Source organism: Hylobates moloch, unplaced genomic scaffold (genome assembly GCF_009828535.3).
Source record: "Hylobates moloch isolate HMO894 unplaced genomic scaffold, HMol_V3 SCAFFOLD_13, whole genome shotgun sequence".
NCBI lineage: Eukaryota > Metazoa > Chordata > Mammalia > Primates > Hylobatidae > Hylobates > Hylobates moloch.
Window position 1 is genome coordinate 100,308,469 of NW_026652288.1, and position 17,318 is coordinate 100,325,786.

General features: G+C 36.6%; 1 protein-coding gene across 1 annotated transcript; it reads right to left on the reverse strand.

Moving 5' to 3' along the window:
* Positions 1-6,750: 6,750 nt before the first annotated feature.
* GMNC (geminin coiled-coil domain containing) lies at positions 6,751-16,932 on the reverse strand. The gene is made up of 5 exons (XM_032172308.2): positions 16,851-16,932; positions 14,907-15,081; positions 13,143-13,231; positions 12,141-12,257; positions 6,751-9,941 (listed from the first exon to the last, which is right to left on the reverse strand). Exons 1-5 carry the CDS (start codon positions 16,851-16,853, stop codon positions 9,321-9,323), a joined length of 1,005 nt encoding a protein of 334 aa, XP_032028199.1. The 5' UTR covers positions 16,854-16,932; the 3' UTR covers positions 6,751-9,320.
* Positions 16,933-17,318: the final 386 nt, after the last annotated feature.

Here is a 17,318-nt window from a genome sequence, read left to right on the forward strand (position 1 = left end):
ACCAAAAATACACAAATTTAGCCAGGTGTGATGGCATGCACCTGTGATCCCAGCTACTTGGGAGGCTGAGGTGGGAGGATCACTTGAATCCAGGAGGTGGAGGTTGCAGTGAGCCAAAATTGCATCACTGCACTCCAACCTGGGTGAAAGAGGGAGACCACATCTCAACAACAACAACAACAAAAAAAAAAAAAAGAAAAGAAAAAAAAAAATCAGAAGTAACCTTCATGTGAAGAGGTAATTAGTTAAATATGTTATAGTATATTCACAAAATAGCCATACCATGCATTAATTGAAAATCGTATTGCAGAAAAATTTTAATAACCTGAAAATATGATAGTTTTTTATGAAAAAGTAATTATAAACTTACCGTTTGATATTATATATATACAGATTCACATATACATATGTGTGTATATAAAATTTATTGCACATTTTAACACTGTTTTACTAAAAATATGTAAATTCATATGCAAATATCTTAGCTGAAGTAATTTGTGGAAATTGAAAGTTGTAGGCTTTGACATATTTCTTTGGTAATTTATGACTTGCTGATAAGCGCCTAATGATTGCCGAAGAGAAGTTCATAGAAGCTCAAATTTGTTTTACTGTACATTTGCACTCCAGTTCATCTCAAAAAGCCTACTCTATTTATTTGTCCAACTAATATTTCACTCTCAACAGCCACTTGTGAGTCCATTTATTGGGAGACCTCAATTCATTGGAATATTAAGAAAAATTATCTTTATTTTTCCCTGTGGCTGATTTTAGCTTTGCTATATTGAATTATACTTTCTATTTTGAGGTAAATATCATAAATATTAGGTCGCCTTTGTCCATGAAACTGAGTCCATGTGTTTTAAACTTTAATCTTATAACTGGTTGGACTGATAATGTTATAACTGATCTCTTTCTTCCAATGTGGGTTAAACGTGTGGTCCAAGGCACTTAAGAATGCAGAGGAAGGTCCATTTTTGACATACTTTGTTTTCGTCTCTTATAATTTGGATTCATATCTAGCAAATAAAATGAAGTTTAGCCTATTCTTACTCATAGTTGCAGCTTCCCTGGATAACATGACTAGCTATTGGTGTCCTTTATCTGGCAGAAATAAAAATGCTATTTTTTTTCCCACATATTGTGGACATATGTCTTGGTTTGGTGACAATAACCTAGGGTTTTATCTATTGCCCCAACATAGCTTCCAGTTTAGTATTTGTCACTCTAGAAATGTCATAGTTTGGACAATAAATTACATAGTTATGCTCCTGGTGTGATATATTTGTGGGGTCTTTCTAGGGACCTGAAAAACTTCTACATAGCTTTGCCTTGACCATTTCTCACAGCTCCTTCTCCTAACTTCAGCTCACACTATCAGTTGTCTAATCTACAGCCTCTTGCCGCTCAGATCATTGCCTGGGAGATGGGTGGGGAACATAAAGTTAAGATGTCTCAAGTTTATTGAACAGAAGCTTCTGCTGAACTTCTGCAGTGTTTCATCAACCACAGTAATGATTTTACCTTGAAAAATGTTGGGAATCCAGGTTACTCTGCTGTCTCCTCTTTCATTGCCCTGGATCCAGGTCATGTTGCTGCAGCCAGTGGCTATATAAGGAGAAAAGATTACATTCCCTTTCTTGTCATCATTCCTCATCTTCACATGACTCTCTTGCATACCTGCATTTGCCTGCAAAAGGGAAGTTTCCTCCCCCTCTTCTTCTCATGGGGGAAGGGTTAGGAGGGTTAGGATAGGCTCTTTTCTCATTGTATGTTCTAGAAAGGTGATGCCCACTACCATATACTCTCCCTAGTGCTCATGTTATATGTGCAGTACACTTAAGATCTTTACAGAAATATAGGAATATCATGTTTAAAAAATGACCTATAATTTTGAAACAAAACTGGTGGATATGCATCAAGAACAGCTGGTAATTTTCACTACCTACATTCCCATAATTTTGTCTATAAAGGGTAGGCCTGCCTCAGTCTTGAAAAATTGAAAACATTTAAAAAGGACATCTATGAAAATTGGATACCTTTAATAGTTACCCTACTGATACCAATGTCAATCAACACGAAAAGTGATACTTTAAGGTTGCAAATAACATATCTAAGCTATAGTCTTGACTCTTTTGGATTTGATATGCAGTACTTCCCTTTTATTATTGATAAAACATTCATAGAAGCTCTGTGTTTCATTGTACGGAAGAGTCTGCTGCATTTCAAGAATATATACACCATTTTATAAAAACCTACCCTGCAGTCAACTGGAAAAGTTACCATTCTCTACGTAGTCCCCACACTTTGTGCTGTTGAGCTTTTTATTCTACCTCTACCTCTACTTGTTGTGATTCTAACTTTAGATCCAAAGAATGTTTCTGATATCATGCCTTCAATGAATCCTTTCCTAGTTTCCCTCCACTTACCAACTGGTAAACTCTTTTAAGACATGAACTATAGTGCCTAGAACATAAAATTTCACTTTGAAGACAATAGGAAAACAGTGGGCATTTGTTAAATCGAATCAGTAAAAATATCTCTAACTGATTTAATAGTGTTGCATTTTATGAAGTGTGAAGCTTTTCATTTGAGAATTAAATTGAAATGGATTTTTACTCTACGCAAAGGTGAAGATTGAGGATGTATGACAGAAATTTAACATATACACAGTCCTTGAAAGTTATAAGATTATCTCACAAAACTGGTAAACATATAGGGCAAACACTATTATCTCCGTTTTACATGTGGATACACTGGGACTGAGAAAAGTTAAATTAATTTCCAAGAATGACAGTTATGAGTGGAGGAACCTACTTTTTATACTGCAGTCTTTCTTTGTTCATAATATCACTGCACTGTAGGAAAGGGAGTGGGAATCTCTGTATTCGGATCAACTGACATAAATAAATTCTAATAATTACTATACATATTAAATGGTCTTCTAGAAGCCCATTGCAAGGTCATTGAAAGGATATTTCCATTCATCATCTAGGGCTGTTCTGAGTCACCAGCCATTTTTACTCTCGTAGTTAACAGGATGGCTCCCAAGAAACCTGATTCATCCCTTATCATTTCAAAAGGAAGCAGCATGCTAATTACAACTATTGTCGAAATTTGGAGGGAGGACAACAGCATGGGCTAGGTGGGACTAGTCATGGTTCTGAAAAACAATAGAAGAAAAGGCTAAGGCTCTGGCAATATGGTGCTCTAATTCCCCAAGGAGGCTGAGATTCCTGGGGTGCACACACGGCTCTATTCATGGGTGGGGCCACCTGGCACTGTGCAGATGCCACTTCCAGGTTCCACTCAAGACTCCCTGTGGGCCAGGGGGTGGAAGAAGAATAACTCTGTGGCTTCTGGAAGATGGCAAATCCTAGGAGAGCAAAATGAAAGGAAGGTGTGTTTTGCCTTTTGCCTGATTATAACAAGGGATTCTGAATTCTCAGTGCATACTCATTACAGAGCTTTTCTTGCTGTCAACTTCACAGCAACTGGAGGGCCCTGAGGGAATCTTTTTAAAGCTCCTGAGATAGTTGGGCCTTATCCCTGAGGGGCTAGTAATTTGGTATTAAGGACTCTCTTGAAATGAGAAATTACCTGGAAATAACCTTTCTATGCCTTATTATTTCAGATTATAAACTTGGTGTAGAAATAAGAAACAACAACAAAAACATCAGTCATGTTCCTGAGAAGGTATCAATTAACCACTGATTTCCAAAGTGTGAAGATAGACTGCCTCCAGTGTGTTAGAATGAGTCAGCTTATAAATATGACTATTCACTGTTTTACTTTCCCTTCGAGTTATACTGAAAAGGAATGACAGTAAAGTTAGTAATGCTATCACTTGAACAGGTATAAAATTTATTTTCTGTATTAAAGGAAGAAGAGAAAGATTTTCATAAGGATCATTTATACACTGCTACTTTAGGCTTTAACATTAGTAATAGTAATTGAGAAACAGATTTATTTCCCTTTATTTGAATTTTTTTGTTTAAGAATCATATTAATATTTTTGAACCATGATAGCCCACCTTTTCCATCCTACTCTCCTCATCCAAATTTCTGAAATGGTTTTCAATGTATACACTTCTCTCTTTTGAAATGATAGAGGATGAATTAGGTCTCTTGTGAACAAACCCTGTTAGCAATAATGAGATTCTTCAGCACCAGAATATCCTTCTGTTGAAAGTAAGCAAAGGTTTAAGAGTTCCTCCATACTTTACACTTCTATCTCTGAGGTTTGTAATAGTCTCTTAACAGTCTGTTGACTGTAAGCGTATTTGCTAGTGCCAAATATTATCATTATGTATGATAGTGATAGAGACAGGAGACAGCCAGGTGTCCCCAGTGAAACCCTGCCTTCAAGCCTAAAACAGCCTGGAGGCTGAAAAACCGGACTGCTGGTTCCAGATGAAGCAGTCCAGATGACTGGATGAAGCAGTCAGTTTCCCGACTGAGTCTGTCCAAATAATGCCCACCTGTGCACTGGGAAGATAGGGAAGAGCCTGAAGAAAGTTGCGTCTGTTGGCAGGAGTGAGGAGCCTGGCCTCTCCTGTTCCTATGTGGTGAGCTGGGATTTCAATATGTAAGGCAGGAAACCTGCCTGCAGGACTCTTTGCTGAAAGTTATTTTTCCTTTTTCCTTTTCAACTAATAAATTCCACTCCTCACCCTTCTGTGTGTCCGCAAGCCTAATCTTTCCTATTCATGTGACAAAAAACTGGTTTTAGCTGAACAAAGGAGAAAGTTCTGCAACAATAGTAGAAAGGGTATTAGACCTAACATCAGCACCAGGGTTTATCTTGGGCCTCAGCTATTATAATGTGGCCCATATAACACTTAGAACCAGTTTTCTCGTCTTTAAAATAGAAATAAAGACATGAAACACATTGTGATAATATGTTTGAAATAACTTATATCAATCACATCCCTATTCAAGGATTACTTAAAGTGAGTGAAGTTTATTCATAGTTTTCTCCAAGGAAAAAAAATACCACTGTAAGAAAACTAAATAAAATCCAGGTTATCCATGACTGATAACAAGATAATCTCCATGTAGTGACAGGTTACTGCCCTGAGAGGCAAGTCTCAAATCATTGTCTCTTGATATTAATCTTTCCCTGAGGAAAATATGGCTATATACCTATATAGTGGCCTCAAGATAATCCTGCTCAAAATTTTCATATGCAGATACCCTAATCTCTTCATAATTCCTCATGGTATAACTAACATCAATCTGGAACATTTAACTGAGGCTTTATTCATTTGAGGTGGAATGTCACAAAACTAGAGAATATTTTGTGAGATGTCGATTGCTCTTTAAGCTCACAGATCTTATCCCATGTTGGTTTCTGTCATGCTTTTGTAAGGTGAATGTTATCTTAACACCATTCAATAATCTATTCCTAATCATAGCCTTGCTTGAAATCCCAAACCAGATTGCTGACATTTTTTGAGCACATAGATCCAACGATACTGGAAATATAAACATCAATGATGAGAGCCAATTATTCCCTTGCTTTGATTAAGCATATTTAAATTATGTTTCTCTCATTTATAGCTAAGTTAGTTTTAACACATATTTCATCCGTATATCCTCAGCTGAGCCTGAACCAGAGGCTGTATCTCAGCTGAGGCTATATCTGTTGAATAAATACCTCCATTATTAATCATACTACTATTTCATACATTTGAAAATTGACATGCTTTTTTTTCTGTGACAAAATTTACAGAATAAATGGGCACAGAAAACTTTTTCTTGGTTCGTTGCTCCATTTGCTAAAAAATGTTTCCAAAATAAGGGCCAAAAGTAGGATTAAGTTTTTGTCATTATTTATTAGCTATAAATTAATTACAAAATTGACTCTTACATATAATTAGAAATATTTCAAATTATATAGAAGTCATATTATTTAAAATATTAAGTGTTAAATTGTATTTAACAATTGCAGGATATTTGATACAAGAATTAAAACTGGATGTCTGGTTATGTTTATAGAACAAAAAATACAGATAAAAATATGAAAAATAAGTTGAAAAACATACACTATATATTTGTAGCTTGAAAACCAATTCTATTTGGTTTAGTGAAATATAAAGAAAAATATCAGAATTTAATATTTAATCTTATGTGAATCTTTTGGTAAACTGAAACACAGGTAAAATTATATACCCTGACCTTACAAGCAAGATGTAATATTTATCAAAAACTTATCACTGGATATATTAACGCTATACTTTTCTCCACATCTATGCTACAGGTGAGTTGTTAAATCCATTTGTCATACTTTCTTTAAAAAAGTCATTTTTTTGAATTAAATCAAATAGTTTTTTCCATTAATTCATATTGTTCCTTTTCCTCACATTTTTCAAACTTACAGTTTAGCATCACTGAAGTCTTAAATAATCTCATTTATTTAACGTCACCTTCATAGCTGAAGCTTAACAACATCCTTTTTTTCCAGATACTAGTGAGATATGAGTATGATTTATTTTTCAGATGATCAGAGGACATTGGAAAATTTAACAAATTGATACTGGATTCTAATTTTTATTTGTGGCTAGTTAAGAGAGTAGTGTACCCAGAAGGCACTGGACTCTAAGCCACTTAACATTTGAAAGCCTCATTAATGCGCCCTAGAGAAGGGAAAGAACCATCAAGCCCTAAATGCTGAAGACATTAGTCTGGCCATAGACATCATACAAAGAAGTGCAAATACACAGGATTATGGTTACAAACCAGGAGAAGAAAATCTGCTATTAGGGAATGTTAAGCATGGTATAAAAATAGTTATCACAATCACAAAAGACTTAGTTTTTATTTCCCACTATAGCTTAAAATATTAACTGTGGTTTACTAGAGAGACATAGCGAAGCCATATAAGTAAAACATATACTCAGGTGAAAGAAATTTTTAATTTCTCAAACATGAACAAAATAATTTTCTATACATAATTTAAATGGATATTAAATATTTATAGACATGATTTCAAAAACGTGGCAATTGTCTTCCATAATATCATCCATGATATAAGCCAGGAAAACATCACATTTTATCCCAAATGTTCTGTAATATCTTTAAACTGGGCCAAAATTAAGTTTCATTTAAGAGCTATCAAAAGCTATGACATTTTATGTGGTTTTGTTTTATATACCAAATGCATTGTACTAAGCCTGGGTGTATCCTCATGGTACTTAACACATGATAAGGCACACAAAGAATGCAAAATAAATATTTGTTGACGGATACATTTCCTTTAACAGCTTGATTATTAGACGTTCAAAATTAGTTATATTACTTGCTCAATTCCTAGTGTCGTAAAGTACAATAATTCGAATTCTTAAATCTCTCATTCTAAAAAGAGACAAATTTCACCAACCAGGGGCACAGACACTAGAATGTAAAAGGCACAGTTATTTATTTTATTTTATTTTTTAGAAAATGGAATGTGTTCTACTTATTAAAGTACTCCAGAGAGTAATACTAATTACTATATTGGATTTTCCTCATAAATTATTTTTAAAAGTGGGTGGTAACAAAACTTTATAAAACAGACCTTTTGCTTACATCACCAAAATAAAGCAACAACCAAACAGAAACACCAATGAAAGGCATGTCTTTGTTACAAAGAATCCTAACCAACACAGTTGACCTACGAGATATTGGTTGTGCAAGATGACTTACTGAGATGTGGAAAAGAGAAAAATGAGAACAGGTTTCAACATGAAAGATTTCATCATTAATTGAAGTTTGTCCAAAAAACATAGGTGCACATGCAGGATGTGCAAATTATTCTGCGAATGATAGGGGTCTTGAAAGATGGGAAAGAAGAAAACTAGCACAAGCACTAAAAGTATATTGTTTCAAATTTAGAAATATGAAGTCCTTGATAGCAATATTTATATGTGATCTATCCACACTTATTTAAAAATTAATACATATCTATTTTTAGATGCAAATTATTCTTACACAGTTACACTGAGTTAACTGCAAAATGGGCTCTAGAAAAAGAGTACTGTGATCAGAGCAATGATTTCTAATGTTAACTTCAAATGACTTATATTTTTGAATTTTATTAATTGTACATAAGGTTTACCCTGCATAATACTGGCAGTGCCTATCTAAAGACTTCTCTTTAGTTTCTTCAGTGACCTGAAACTGGCTTGTTGGAGTAAATCTGACAGGACCCAGCCTCAATTCATAGAATATTAGTAAGTATCTAGTCCAGCTTCTGTCTTCTACAGCTGGGAAACTGAACCTTCACAAAAGGGAAGTCGTTTTCTCAAAGTCATAGCAGATAAGTAGGTCTAAGTCTCATGATGGTGGCCATAGTGTCTAAATTGCTTGTATTTTATCACCATCACATAGCATAGCGCCTGGTACAAAGTAGGCATTAGGTATTCTGCAGATATCTTGGGTGGACTGATCAATGAAAAAACGAATATGTGAATGAATGAATGAATGAATGAATGAGACAATGGCTGAGCTAGGTTAGTCTATTTTCAGCAATAGGAATTTGTCAGCATCTGGGTAGTTGCAGATGATGACTGGTTTTGTTACCACAGTCCCTCAAAATGTTCTTCTTGGAGTCATGTTGGTTAAAGAAACCATGCTGGGTACCTATAGAAGCTGATACATCATAAGGCATTTAAAAATAATTTAAATTCCTTGTAATTTTAAAACTTATCTGTGATATTATTAGCGGAGTTACAGTTGTTTTAAGAGACTTTGTCAATGCCACCATGGGGCACTGAACTTTTTGAACTGCCATGAACATAGCACTACACACACCCATATTATGTCTTCAGGAGTAGTGGTGATGGGCAAAGACACTTGTCCCTACCCCACCCTCAGCTATTTGAACATGCAGTAGCAAGTACTTGAAGCAAAAATAGGGCTCATTCTAAAGGCGTTTTCAGAAATGACAAAGGGAGAAAAGTAAAAGGGCTGCGAATATTTCAACTACTTAAAAGAGGAAACTCTGTTAAACTGGTTATAATTGGAAAAATGTATCTAAGTCTTAAAGGAATATACAAGTGAGTGAAAAATACTTTTTCAAGTATAGGGCGAAGAGAGGACGTCAATAGCAGGTATTGGTGTGTAAACAAGTCAAATTTAGGTGAAAGAAGCGCGGACATGTTTCATTATGGATGCTTGGAAGCCATTCCCTGCAGATTTAAGTGGGTAATTGAGAGTGACATTTAAAGTGGCAGGAGACAGTCTAAGCAATAGCTTCTGTGTTCCACATAGTCAAATTCAAGTGCAAGAGAGGTCTTTGTAAACAGAGTTCATGGCAGTGCTTTGTGATAAAAGAGGGGTCACTAAGACTGCTTAGGGACCCAGGTAAACTTCCAGCCTCCCTCCTCATCTCGACACACAAAGGCTTGTCCCTGGTGGAAGGAATGAGTTTTCACATTACAATGAGGGCTCAGGGATGTGGAAAATGCCATCTCTGTCTTGTTGGGTGACACATTAGCAGTATGGTAAGGAAGAGTTTTCAGCCCCACTGGGGGATTTGGAAGTTGAGAAAGGATGTGGAAATCTTCTCCATGAGTGGCAGTGCTGTGCAAGGGGGTTGTTCTGTCACCTCTATAGTCAATTGGCATATCCTCTCTGGGGATATTTTTGTAATCAACTGCATCATCCGGACACTGGGAAAATGTGCTGGCGACTCTTCTGGGACGAGATGCGAGGGCACTGTAGTTAGCTGATAAGGTGTCATCGATAGTGTCAAGGTCTTTTAACCCAAGTGTTTGAAGGACCCAGGGATCCACAGGGGGCCCAGCTTGTTCTTCACAGTTAGCAAATTCACTAGAGAGGTTTCTTTTGGCATTTTTGGGATGGGGAATCTCAGCAGGAGAGTATCTTTGCTCTTTGGATTTTCTCTTCCCCTTCCTGAATTTTCCACATGCTTTGGAGAACTCATCAGATGAGAGCAATTTCTAGGGAAGTGATATTTGAAAGTTATACTTTTTTCATGTATTTACTAGTTAACTAAATTATTTCAAAAAAAGATTAAGTTTCTCTTCACACACAAGTAAGATGGATTGGATTAGCTTGTTTGTAAAGTAAAATCTGTGATGACAAGTTACTGCCTAAAAACTCTAAATCATATTTTTTACTCAATTGTTTTAAATGTTGAAAGGACCAGATGATATTTTTAAGATCTCAGCACAGGCAAGTTATTATTATTATAGCAATAATAGCAATATCATTTTTAAAGTTATCTTTTGTAAAGAAACTATCATTTATTTATTTATTTTATTATTATTTTTTGAGACGGAGTCTCGCTCTGTCACCCAGGCTGGAGTGCAGTGGCGCGATCTCGGCTCACTGCAAGCTCCGCCTCCAGGGTTCACGCCATTCTCCTGCCTCAGCCTCTCCGAGTAGCTGGGACTACAGGCGCCCGCCAGCACGCCCGGCTAATTTTTTGTATTTTTAGTAGAGACGGGGTTTCACCATGGTCTCGATCTCCTCTTTGTATTTTTAGTAGAGACGGGGTTTCACCATGGTCTCGATCTCCTGACCTCGTGATCTGCCCGCCTCGGCCTCCCAAAGTGCTGGGATTACAAGCGTGAGCCACCGTGCCTGGCCATTTATTTATCAATAATATTTATATTTATTTATAAATATTTATCAATAATATTTATATTTATTTATAAATATTTATCAATAATATTTATATTTATTTAATATTTATAAATAATATTTATATGATTTATAAATATTTATACATTTATATAAGTAAATATTCATAAATTTGTATGAATAAATATTTATAAATAAATATAAACATTTATATTTATGTATAAACAATATTCTTTATACAGAATAGGTTTTTCATTTATAAATGAACTATCATTTACTACGATTTATAAATCACTGATTACATGTATTATCTCATGGGATATAGATGTTATTAAAATCTTCATTAATGAGGAAACTAAAGCACAGACATATTAATGACTTGCTGAGAATGATTTAGCTTGGACATAAACCTAAGCCACCCAAATCTAGACAGATCCTCTGATTACACACTATACAACACTGCTTCTTCTTGTTTCATTAACTTTCAAAGCACTTCCGAGATATATTATTATATTATTCTAAATATTGGAAAATTATTCAGACTGACAGATAAAACTGCCTAGTTATTACCACTTAATAATATAGTAAGTGTCCTTTTATGGAATGGTGGCTGGAGTTAGGTGCCCAGGCAAATAACTAAGACGTATTCTCTTTTTAACAAAGGCAACTGAACTGGAAAGAAATCAAATCTAGTGTCTTCTATTCTCTGAACTGCTCTATTTAGTAAGAGTAGCAAGAAGCATCATCAATTTAGATCAAATCATACCAAATAATGTAGCTTGTCTAGAAGTATGGAAAAGATTGACGATGAAAGCATTAATGATAACGTAATGGTAAATAGATAATAAAAAATTGAAAGGCAAAGAATTGAGCATGAACAAAAAAAGACCATAAGTAAATTATTTATCCCTGAGTTAGAAATAGCTCATTTTAAAAGTGGAGAAAAAATAAAAAGCAAAGAATTCAGCATGAACAAAAAAAGACCATAAGTAAATTATTTATCCTTGAGTTAGAAATAGCTCATTTTAAAAGTAGAGAAAAAATGTGAATTAAATGATAATGTACTTGTGTGTGCCTAATTGCCTAATGGAATTTGTAAATGCCAAATCAAGAGATTTGGGCTCCAGCAATATTCCCAGCATTTTAGATCTAGCAGAATTTTTAAAAGATATTTGAGACCATCCATTACAGATGAAGTTAAGTGAGGATCTAAAAAAGAAGTGTTTTTTAGATCTGCTTCCCATACCAGTATTCCATCCATCTAACTCCGCCTTTTGATTAACCCCGATTGTCTCAGCAACCCCCACCCTCAACTGGCTTTTGATTTTTAAGCAACTTCTTTTGTAATATAAGACTGACATCTGCAATCTAGGTACTTCAGAGAAATGATAGATAAAAATTCTTGTGAAAGAGCCATATTTCCTTAAGAGAAACCATCCATCTTATAAATGCATATCAAGATACACTGTTGAATCAAGGAGTTTTACTTAAATCATTTCCTTTCTCAAATCACTGCTTTGTTCTTATAAAGTAGATACATACATCATACATACCTTGGCCTTTTCTTCAAGACATTTAACCAAAGCAGAATTCAGGTATTGTCTGAGGTGATTATTCTCTTCGTGTAACCTAGCGAGTTCTTCTTCCTTCTGCACCAGGGTATCTTGCAGCTACAAAAAGCAGACAGTGTTGAAGGCTGCTCCACTATATTGACTTTGTAACCTTATAATAATGCCACTGCTCCTTAACTGCCTTAAACTTGATGCTTGTTTGTTGTATGAGCACAAGAACAGGGAGCCCTCATCCTGAGAGGCTTGAATTAAATCTACATCCCCTGAACACCTAGTTGTTCAGCTTTGTGCTCTGAATTTTCATTCACTGCAAAGCGCTTGGAGAGATTATAATAGACTTTTAAAATTGTAACCACAAGGGAATCAGGTAGATATGAGGGAAAATGAGCTGCATGCAACTGTTTAAATATAGAAAATGATGTTTAGGAAGACGTTGCTGGACTCCTTCCTTGCACTTTTAAATAAATAAATAAAAATAGAGGTGGGTCGGCTTCTTTCAGCCTCAGATTGATCTGTCTGTATGTCCACTAGATTCAATTACCCATCGGGGCAAAACTAATACAACATGGAAAAAAGCAATCTTAGGAAAATATTTTATAATCATTCTCTCTTCTCCAAGTATTAGCTATGCGTATGGTTTAAAAGCACTGTCACACTCATTATATCATTTGATCTTTTCAAATGCCCTCTGAGATAGGCAGTACAAGGATTACAATTCCATAAATGAGGAAAAGGAAAAGGATTCAAGGTCATACGGCTAAAATGCGTAAAGTGAGAGCTTGACTGCAGACCTTTCTAGAGTGTCTTCGTTGTTTTTTTCTCTGACATTCATCATCTAACTTTGATCTCTCTGTGGACACAGCAGTCACTTTGGTTCTAAACTGAGTCAGCATGAATTTCAAAAGGCAAAAGAAGCAAGATATTAACAGTGGGGAATGGACCACACAGAACATGGCCAGTCTCAATGTTCTGACTTACACATACCTGCTTATTTCTGTAGAGCTGAGAGGAAAGCTGAGCCTCTTCCCAGGAGCACAAGTCCGGAAGAGGAAAATTTGAGTCACTGAATGATTCTGTGAAAATACAGATCGATAACTGAGAAAATAATCTTGTAGTTTCTGTGTAATAAAGAAACTTATCAAATCAAATCAGAAAGTTTAATAGGTTCAATTATTTTTCTTCAACAGCTATTGCTGACATATGGGAAAACAAGACATTTAAAGTTTTTTAGAAAAGGCAAGCAAGCTGTGAGAGACAACTATTTATACACTGTATGACATAGCAGTTAAAGAGGTAAATTTTTTAAGCAGTAAGGGGTCACATTCTTGCCTAACATATGTATTCCTGCTGGATAAATTAATAAAGACTGTCCAGTCTTTGTCATTAATTTATGCAAATACTTATTGATCTCCCCCCAAACTTGGCATAACATTGCAATTCCATTAGGTTTTTCTAGTTTTTATCTTATTTTCTAAGCTTTAGCACTTGATAATATACTGTTTGGCTCTATAATTAAATTCTAGTCTGTAATGCTACCAGTTTCTCTGCCTGTCTGCCTGCCTGTCTGCCTGCCTGCTTTAATCTAACGGACTGTATTTATTTGGAATTTTATGTGGTAACATTTTCTACTTTAAAACAATTTGGACCTTGCTTCTTTGAAGGTCTTAATGAAAATCTCAAAACTGTGCCCAGACCGTATGTTTCAACTGTTCTAATCTGTATATTTTATAAATGTTTTTTCAAAGTGACTTTTCCCCCCATATTTGACAGTTAGCTCTATCTATCAATAAAAAACTATGGTTGGGCATACTAACCGGGTCTACTTTTACTTTCTTTTCTTCATCTACTACGGTTTAGACTCTTATCCTTCTCTGGTTATACTGTTGATACTGAAATATTTTTGATTAAAATGAAATGATGAGTAAGGAGATAGGAATAAAATGGCATAAGTAGTTTGGGTTCACATTCTTGGGCATTTTGCTTTTATTGTTGCTTGTAGTGGAAAGCTAATATTCAACAACGTCCTCCCTGACATTTAAGTGTGCTTTTAATATTTAGGGTTCCTTTGTTTGCGTCTTTTTAAAAAATAAAACGAATCATGTGGCGGAACCAACAGTATGGATATTTAATTCTGGGGTGTCTGAGAATTCTTTAAGAAACTTGAGTGTTTAACACAGACATTTATTTAATATTTATAAATATTGCTCATATGCCACAGATCAAAATTAATATGTCATTTTACGTCAATGCTATATTTCTCTCCAAAGCTGAAGCTTTTTTTGTGTGTAAAAGGGACTCCTTTTTCTACTTCTAACACACTATCCATGGAACTTCCTCTATGAAATAAAAATTAAGTTAGTATTTCTTGCTTTTCTCTCAAACTCAGGGAAACTTTCCTGAATTCCAAAAGAAGCGTTCCAACTGGTATCCTCATTCTAAAGACATGCTGCTGGTGTGTTGTTTATAAAACTGTGATCCAGACTTACACTCCCTCAGTGAGATAGGACTCTCCAAGAACTGTACATTATAGGGAGAAATACATGCTATCCAGTGGGCAAGGTAAAGAATCCCATTTTCACTATTTGGCAAGTGTAAAGCAGCAGCTTTATGACTGTAAAAATCAGGAGTCCTTGGGTTTAAATTTTCCATATCGTCCCTTATTCTAGAGTCCTAGCCCATGATGCTCTGCAGCCACGGGTATGGAAAAGAGCTCCAGATCTATCAGGGAAGCAGAAGAGCAGAACTTACCCTGTGCCTGTGGTGCTTGTTGGAGCTCTCTGTTGTCCAGGAGACCAGCAGCCCAGAAAGAGACCCAAGTCTCCGTGGAAACGTCAACACTAGATTCTGACGTTGTAGTGGAATACGGGCAATTATAGCTCTGGCCTCCTACAAAGTACTGGTCTTGGCAAGGCAGAATGGTGTTCTGTGAAATTCAGTATGGGGGGAGTGAGGGGTCCCGAAAGATGGGGTGATGGAGATTTAGAAGGGGGAAAGGGTGGGAGAAATACCGAAATTACATGCAGTGAAATATAAAGAAAAAAAAATCAGAAAAGGTGTTAAGTATAGATCCATATTAATTTGAGGGTGGTGAAATTATAACTACTAAAAGGGAATGAGTTTCTTGGTTTACCCAGAATTTCTCTTAGGCCCTCGGAGCAAAAGAGCAGACTAGCATTGAATGGGTGAAATCTGTACATATCCAGGAGGATTCTCTGTTGCAACGTCCAGCCCATCTAATAGTCTACCCAGATCTAAATAAAGGGAATTCTACTTAATGATTCAAAACCATAAGAACTATTTGGTTCTTTCTAGCAAATGCCTTAATTATATTTCTAAAACTCCTGAAGGACAAAGAACGCAGAATGCTAAAGCTCAAATGGATATGATATAATATAGACTGACCTCTTCATTTTTGTTTCTGAATCATACTTGCCTCATTCCTTCCTTTTTCCTCCTTCTGATCTAACATACTGCTGGCTCATAGTCCATCAATCTATCTGTCTGTCTATCTATTATCTATCTATCTATCTATCTATCTATCTATCTATCTATCATCTATCATCTATCTATCTAATCTATCTCTGTCCCAGAGATAATTAAAACACTTTTGCTCCCAACACTAAGCACAGGAGCATAAAGTCGCTCCAAGTAAACGTATAATCAAAGCTGAAAGAAGTTCGTTAGCAAAGACAGCAAGCTCTAGTTCTGTCCATCACTAGGGCTCAATGTCCCTCCAAAGTTATCTCGCCACTAACTGGCATGTACTCTCCACTGTGTTCTGATCCAGTGAACACTCTCCTGCCCTCCACTTCTTGAACCTCAAACACACAGTCTTTCCAAAAGTCCAGGCAGGGGCAGGTATGCAGCCTTCCTGGGTTAATTTGTACAACACCAAATTTAAATTATTTGTCAATGTTTAATCAGGTAAAAGCCATTCATTTTAGCAGAGCCCAGCTTTGGAAAAATTCTTTTTGACTACTACAGTGCTTCTTTGGGCATTAACACAAGCAGAGAGAAAACAAATAAGAAGAAAAAAGAGAAAAAAAAAGTTAAGTCAATTCAATTACACGTTGTTAATGTTCTCGGTAAATTAAGTTTTGAAAAATTCCAGTTCTGAAGCAAGTCCAGCTTGGGCAGTGCAGACCAAAGAAATTCAACCAAAAGTTTATCAAGTGCAATTTTCTCTTATTTTAAAAGCATGTTTGCAGACTCCTTCCCTGAGGTTTTGTTTTTTTGTTTTTTTGTTTTGTTTTTTTTTTTTTTTGGAATCAGAGCTAGGCTATTATGCAATTGATACCTGAGAAGAAAACAAACTTCAAATATCCCTAGACAAGGTCATGTCCAAGTGTTTGCAAATATATGTATAATCTAGAGGAAGAGGTAGAATGAAAAGTGAGTGCAGGTGGAGGGGGAAGTTGGGGAGAAAGTAAGGAAAGTAGTAATAACAGAGAAAGAGAGAGACAGGGCGAGAGAGAGAAAGGAGAGAAAGAAGAGGGAGAGAGGGCGAGAGAGAGAGAGAAAGCAGATAGAGGATACTAAAAGAGAGACAGGGCAGCAGAGAGGATCTGTTTTAATTGGCGGGTAGCAGAGAAATCTTGCTCCCAAGGTGGAATAAATTCTAAATGCAAAGCTTATTAACTTTCAGAGACCCAAGTTTGCCAGCGGACTAGCTAACGCCAGTTCCTCACTTACCATCTTGCAGTGGCAGAAAGCGCTGCAGAAACTGAGCCCACTCAATTTTTCAGTAAAACCCGTGGGAGCTTTAAATGAGACTGAGGGGAGGAGCTAGGAGAGGCGAGTTCTAATCTGCGGGAGCTCCCGGTGACGCCCAGAGCTCCCGGCGAGCGCCGCTCTCTGATTTGGTGAGAGGCTGTCAAACTGGTGACGTGAGCCAGGAGTCACCCAGCAGAAGACAAAGTCACTCGCGTTCTGGGCGACCACCGCGCCGAGACCAGGGACCTGCCGATCTGACCACCGGCCGTGGTGCAAAGGCAGGACCCCTGGCCCTCCCGCTCCGGGTGCGCGGCGCTGCTTCAAACCCGGCCCCAGTGTGGACTCGCCGCGGGCGAGGAGACGGGCGGCGGAGGCTGGCGGCGACACCGCAGCCGGGACCGAGGCGAGGGCCGGGCTCCCTCCCGCTCCACGCGCAGCGCGGGGCAG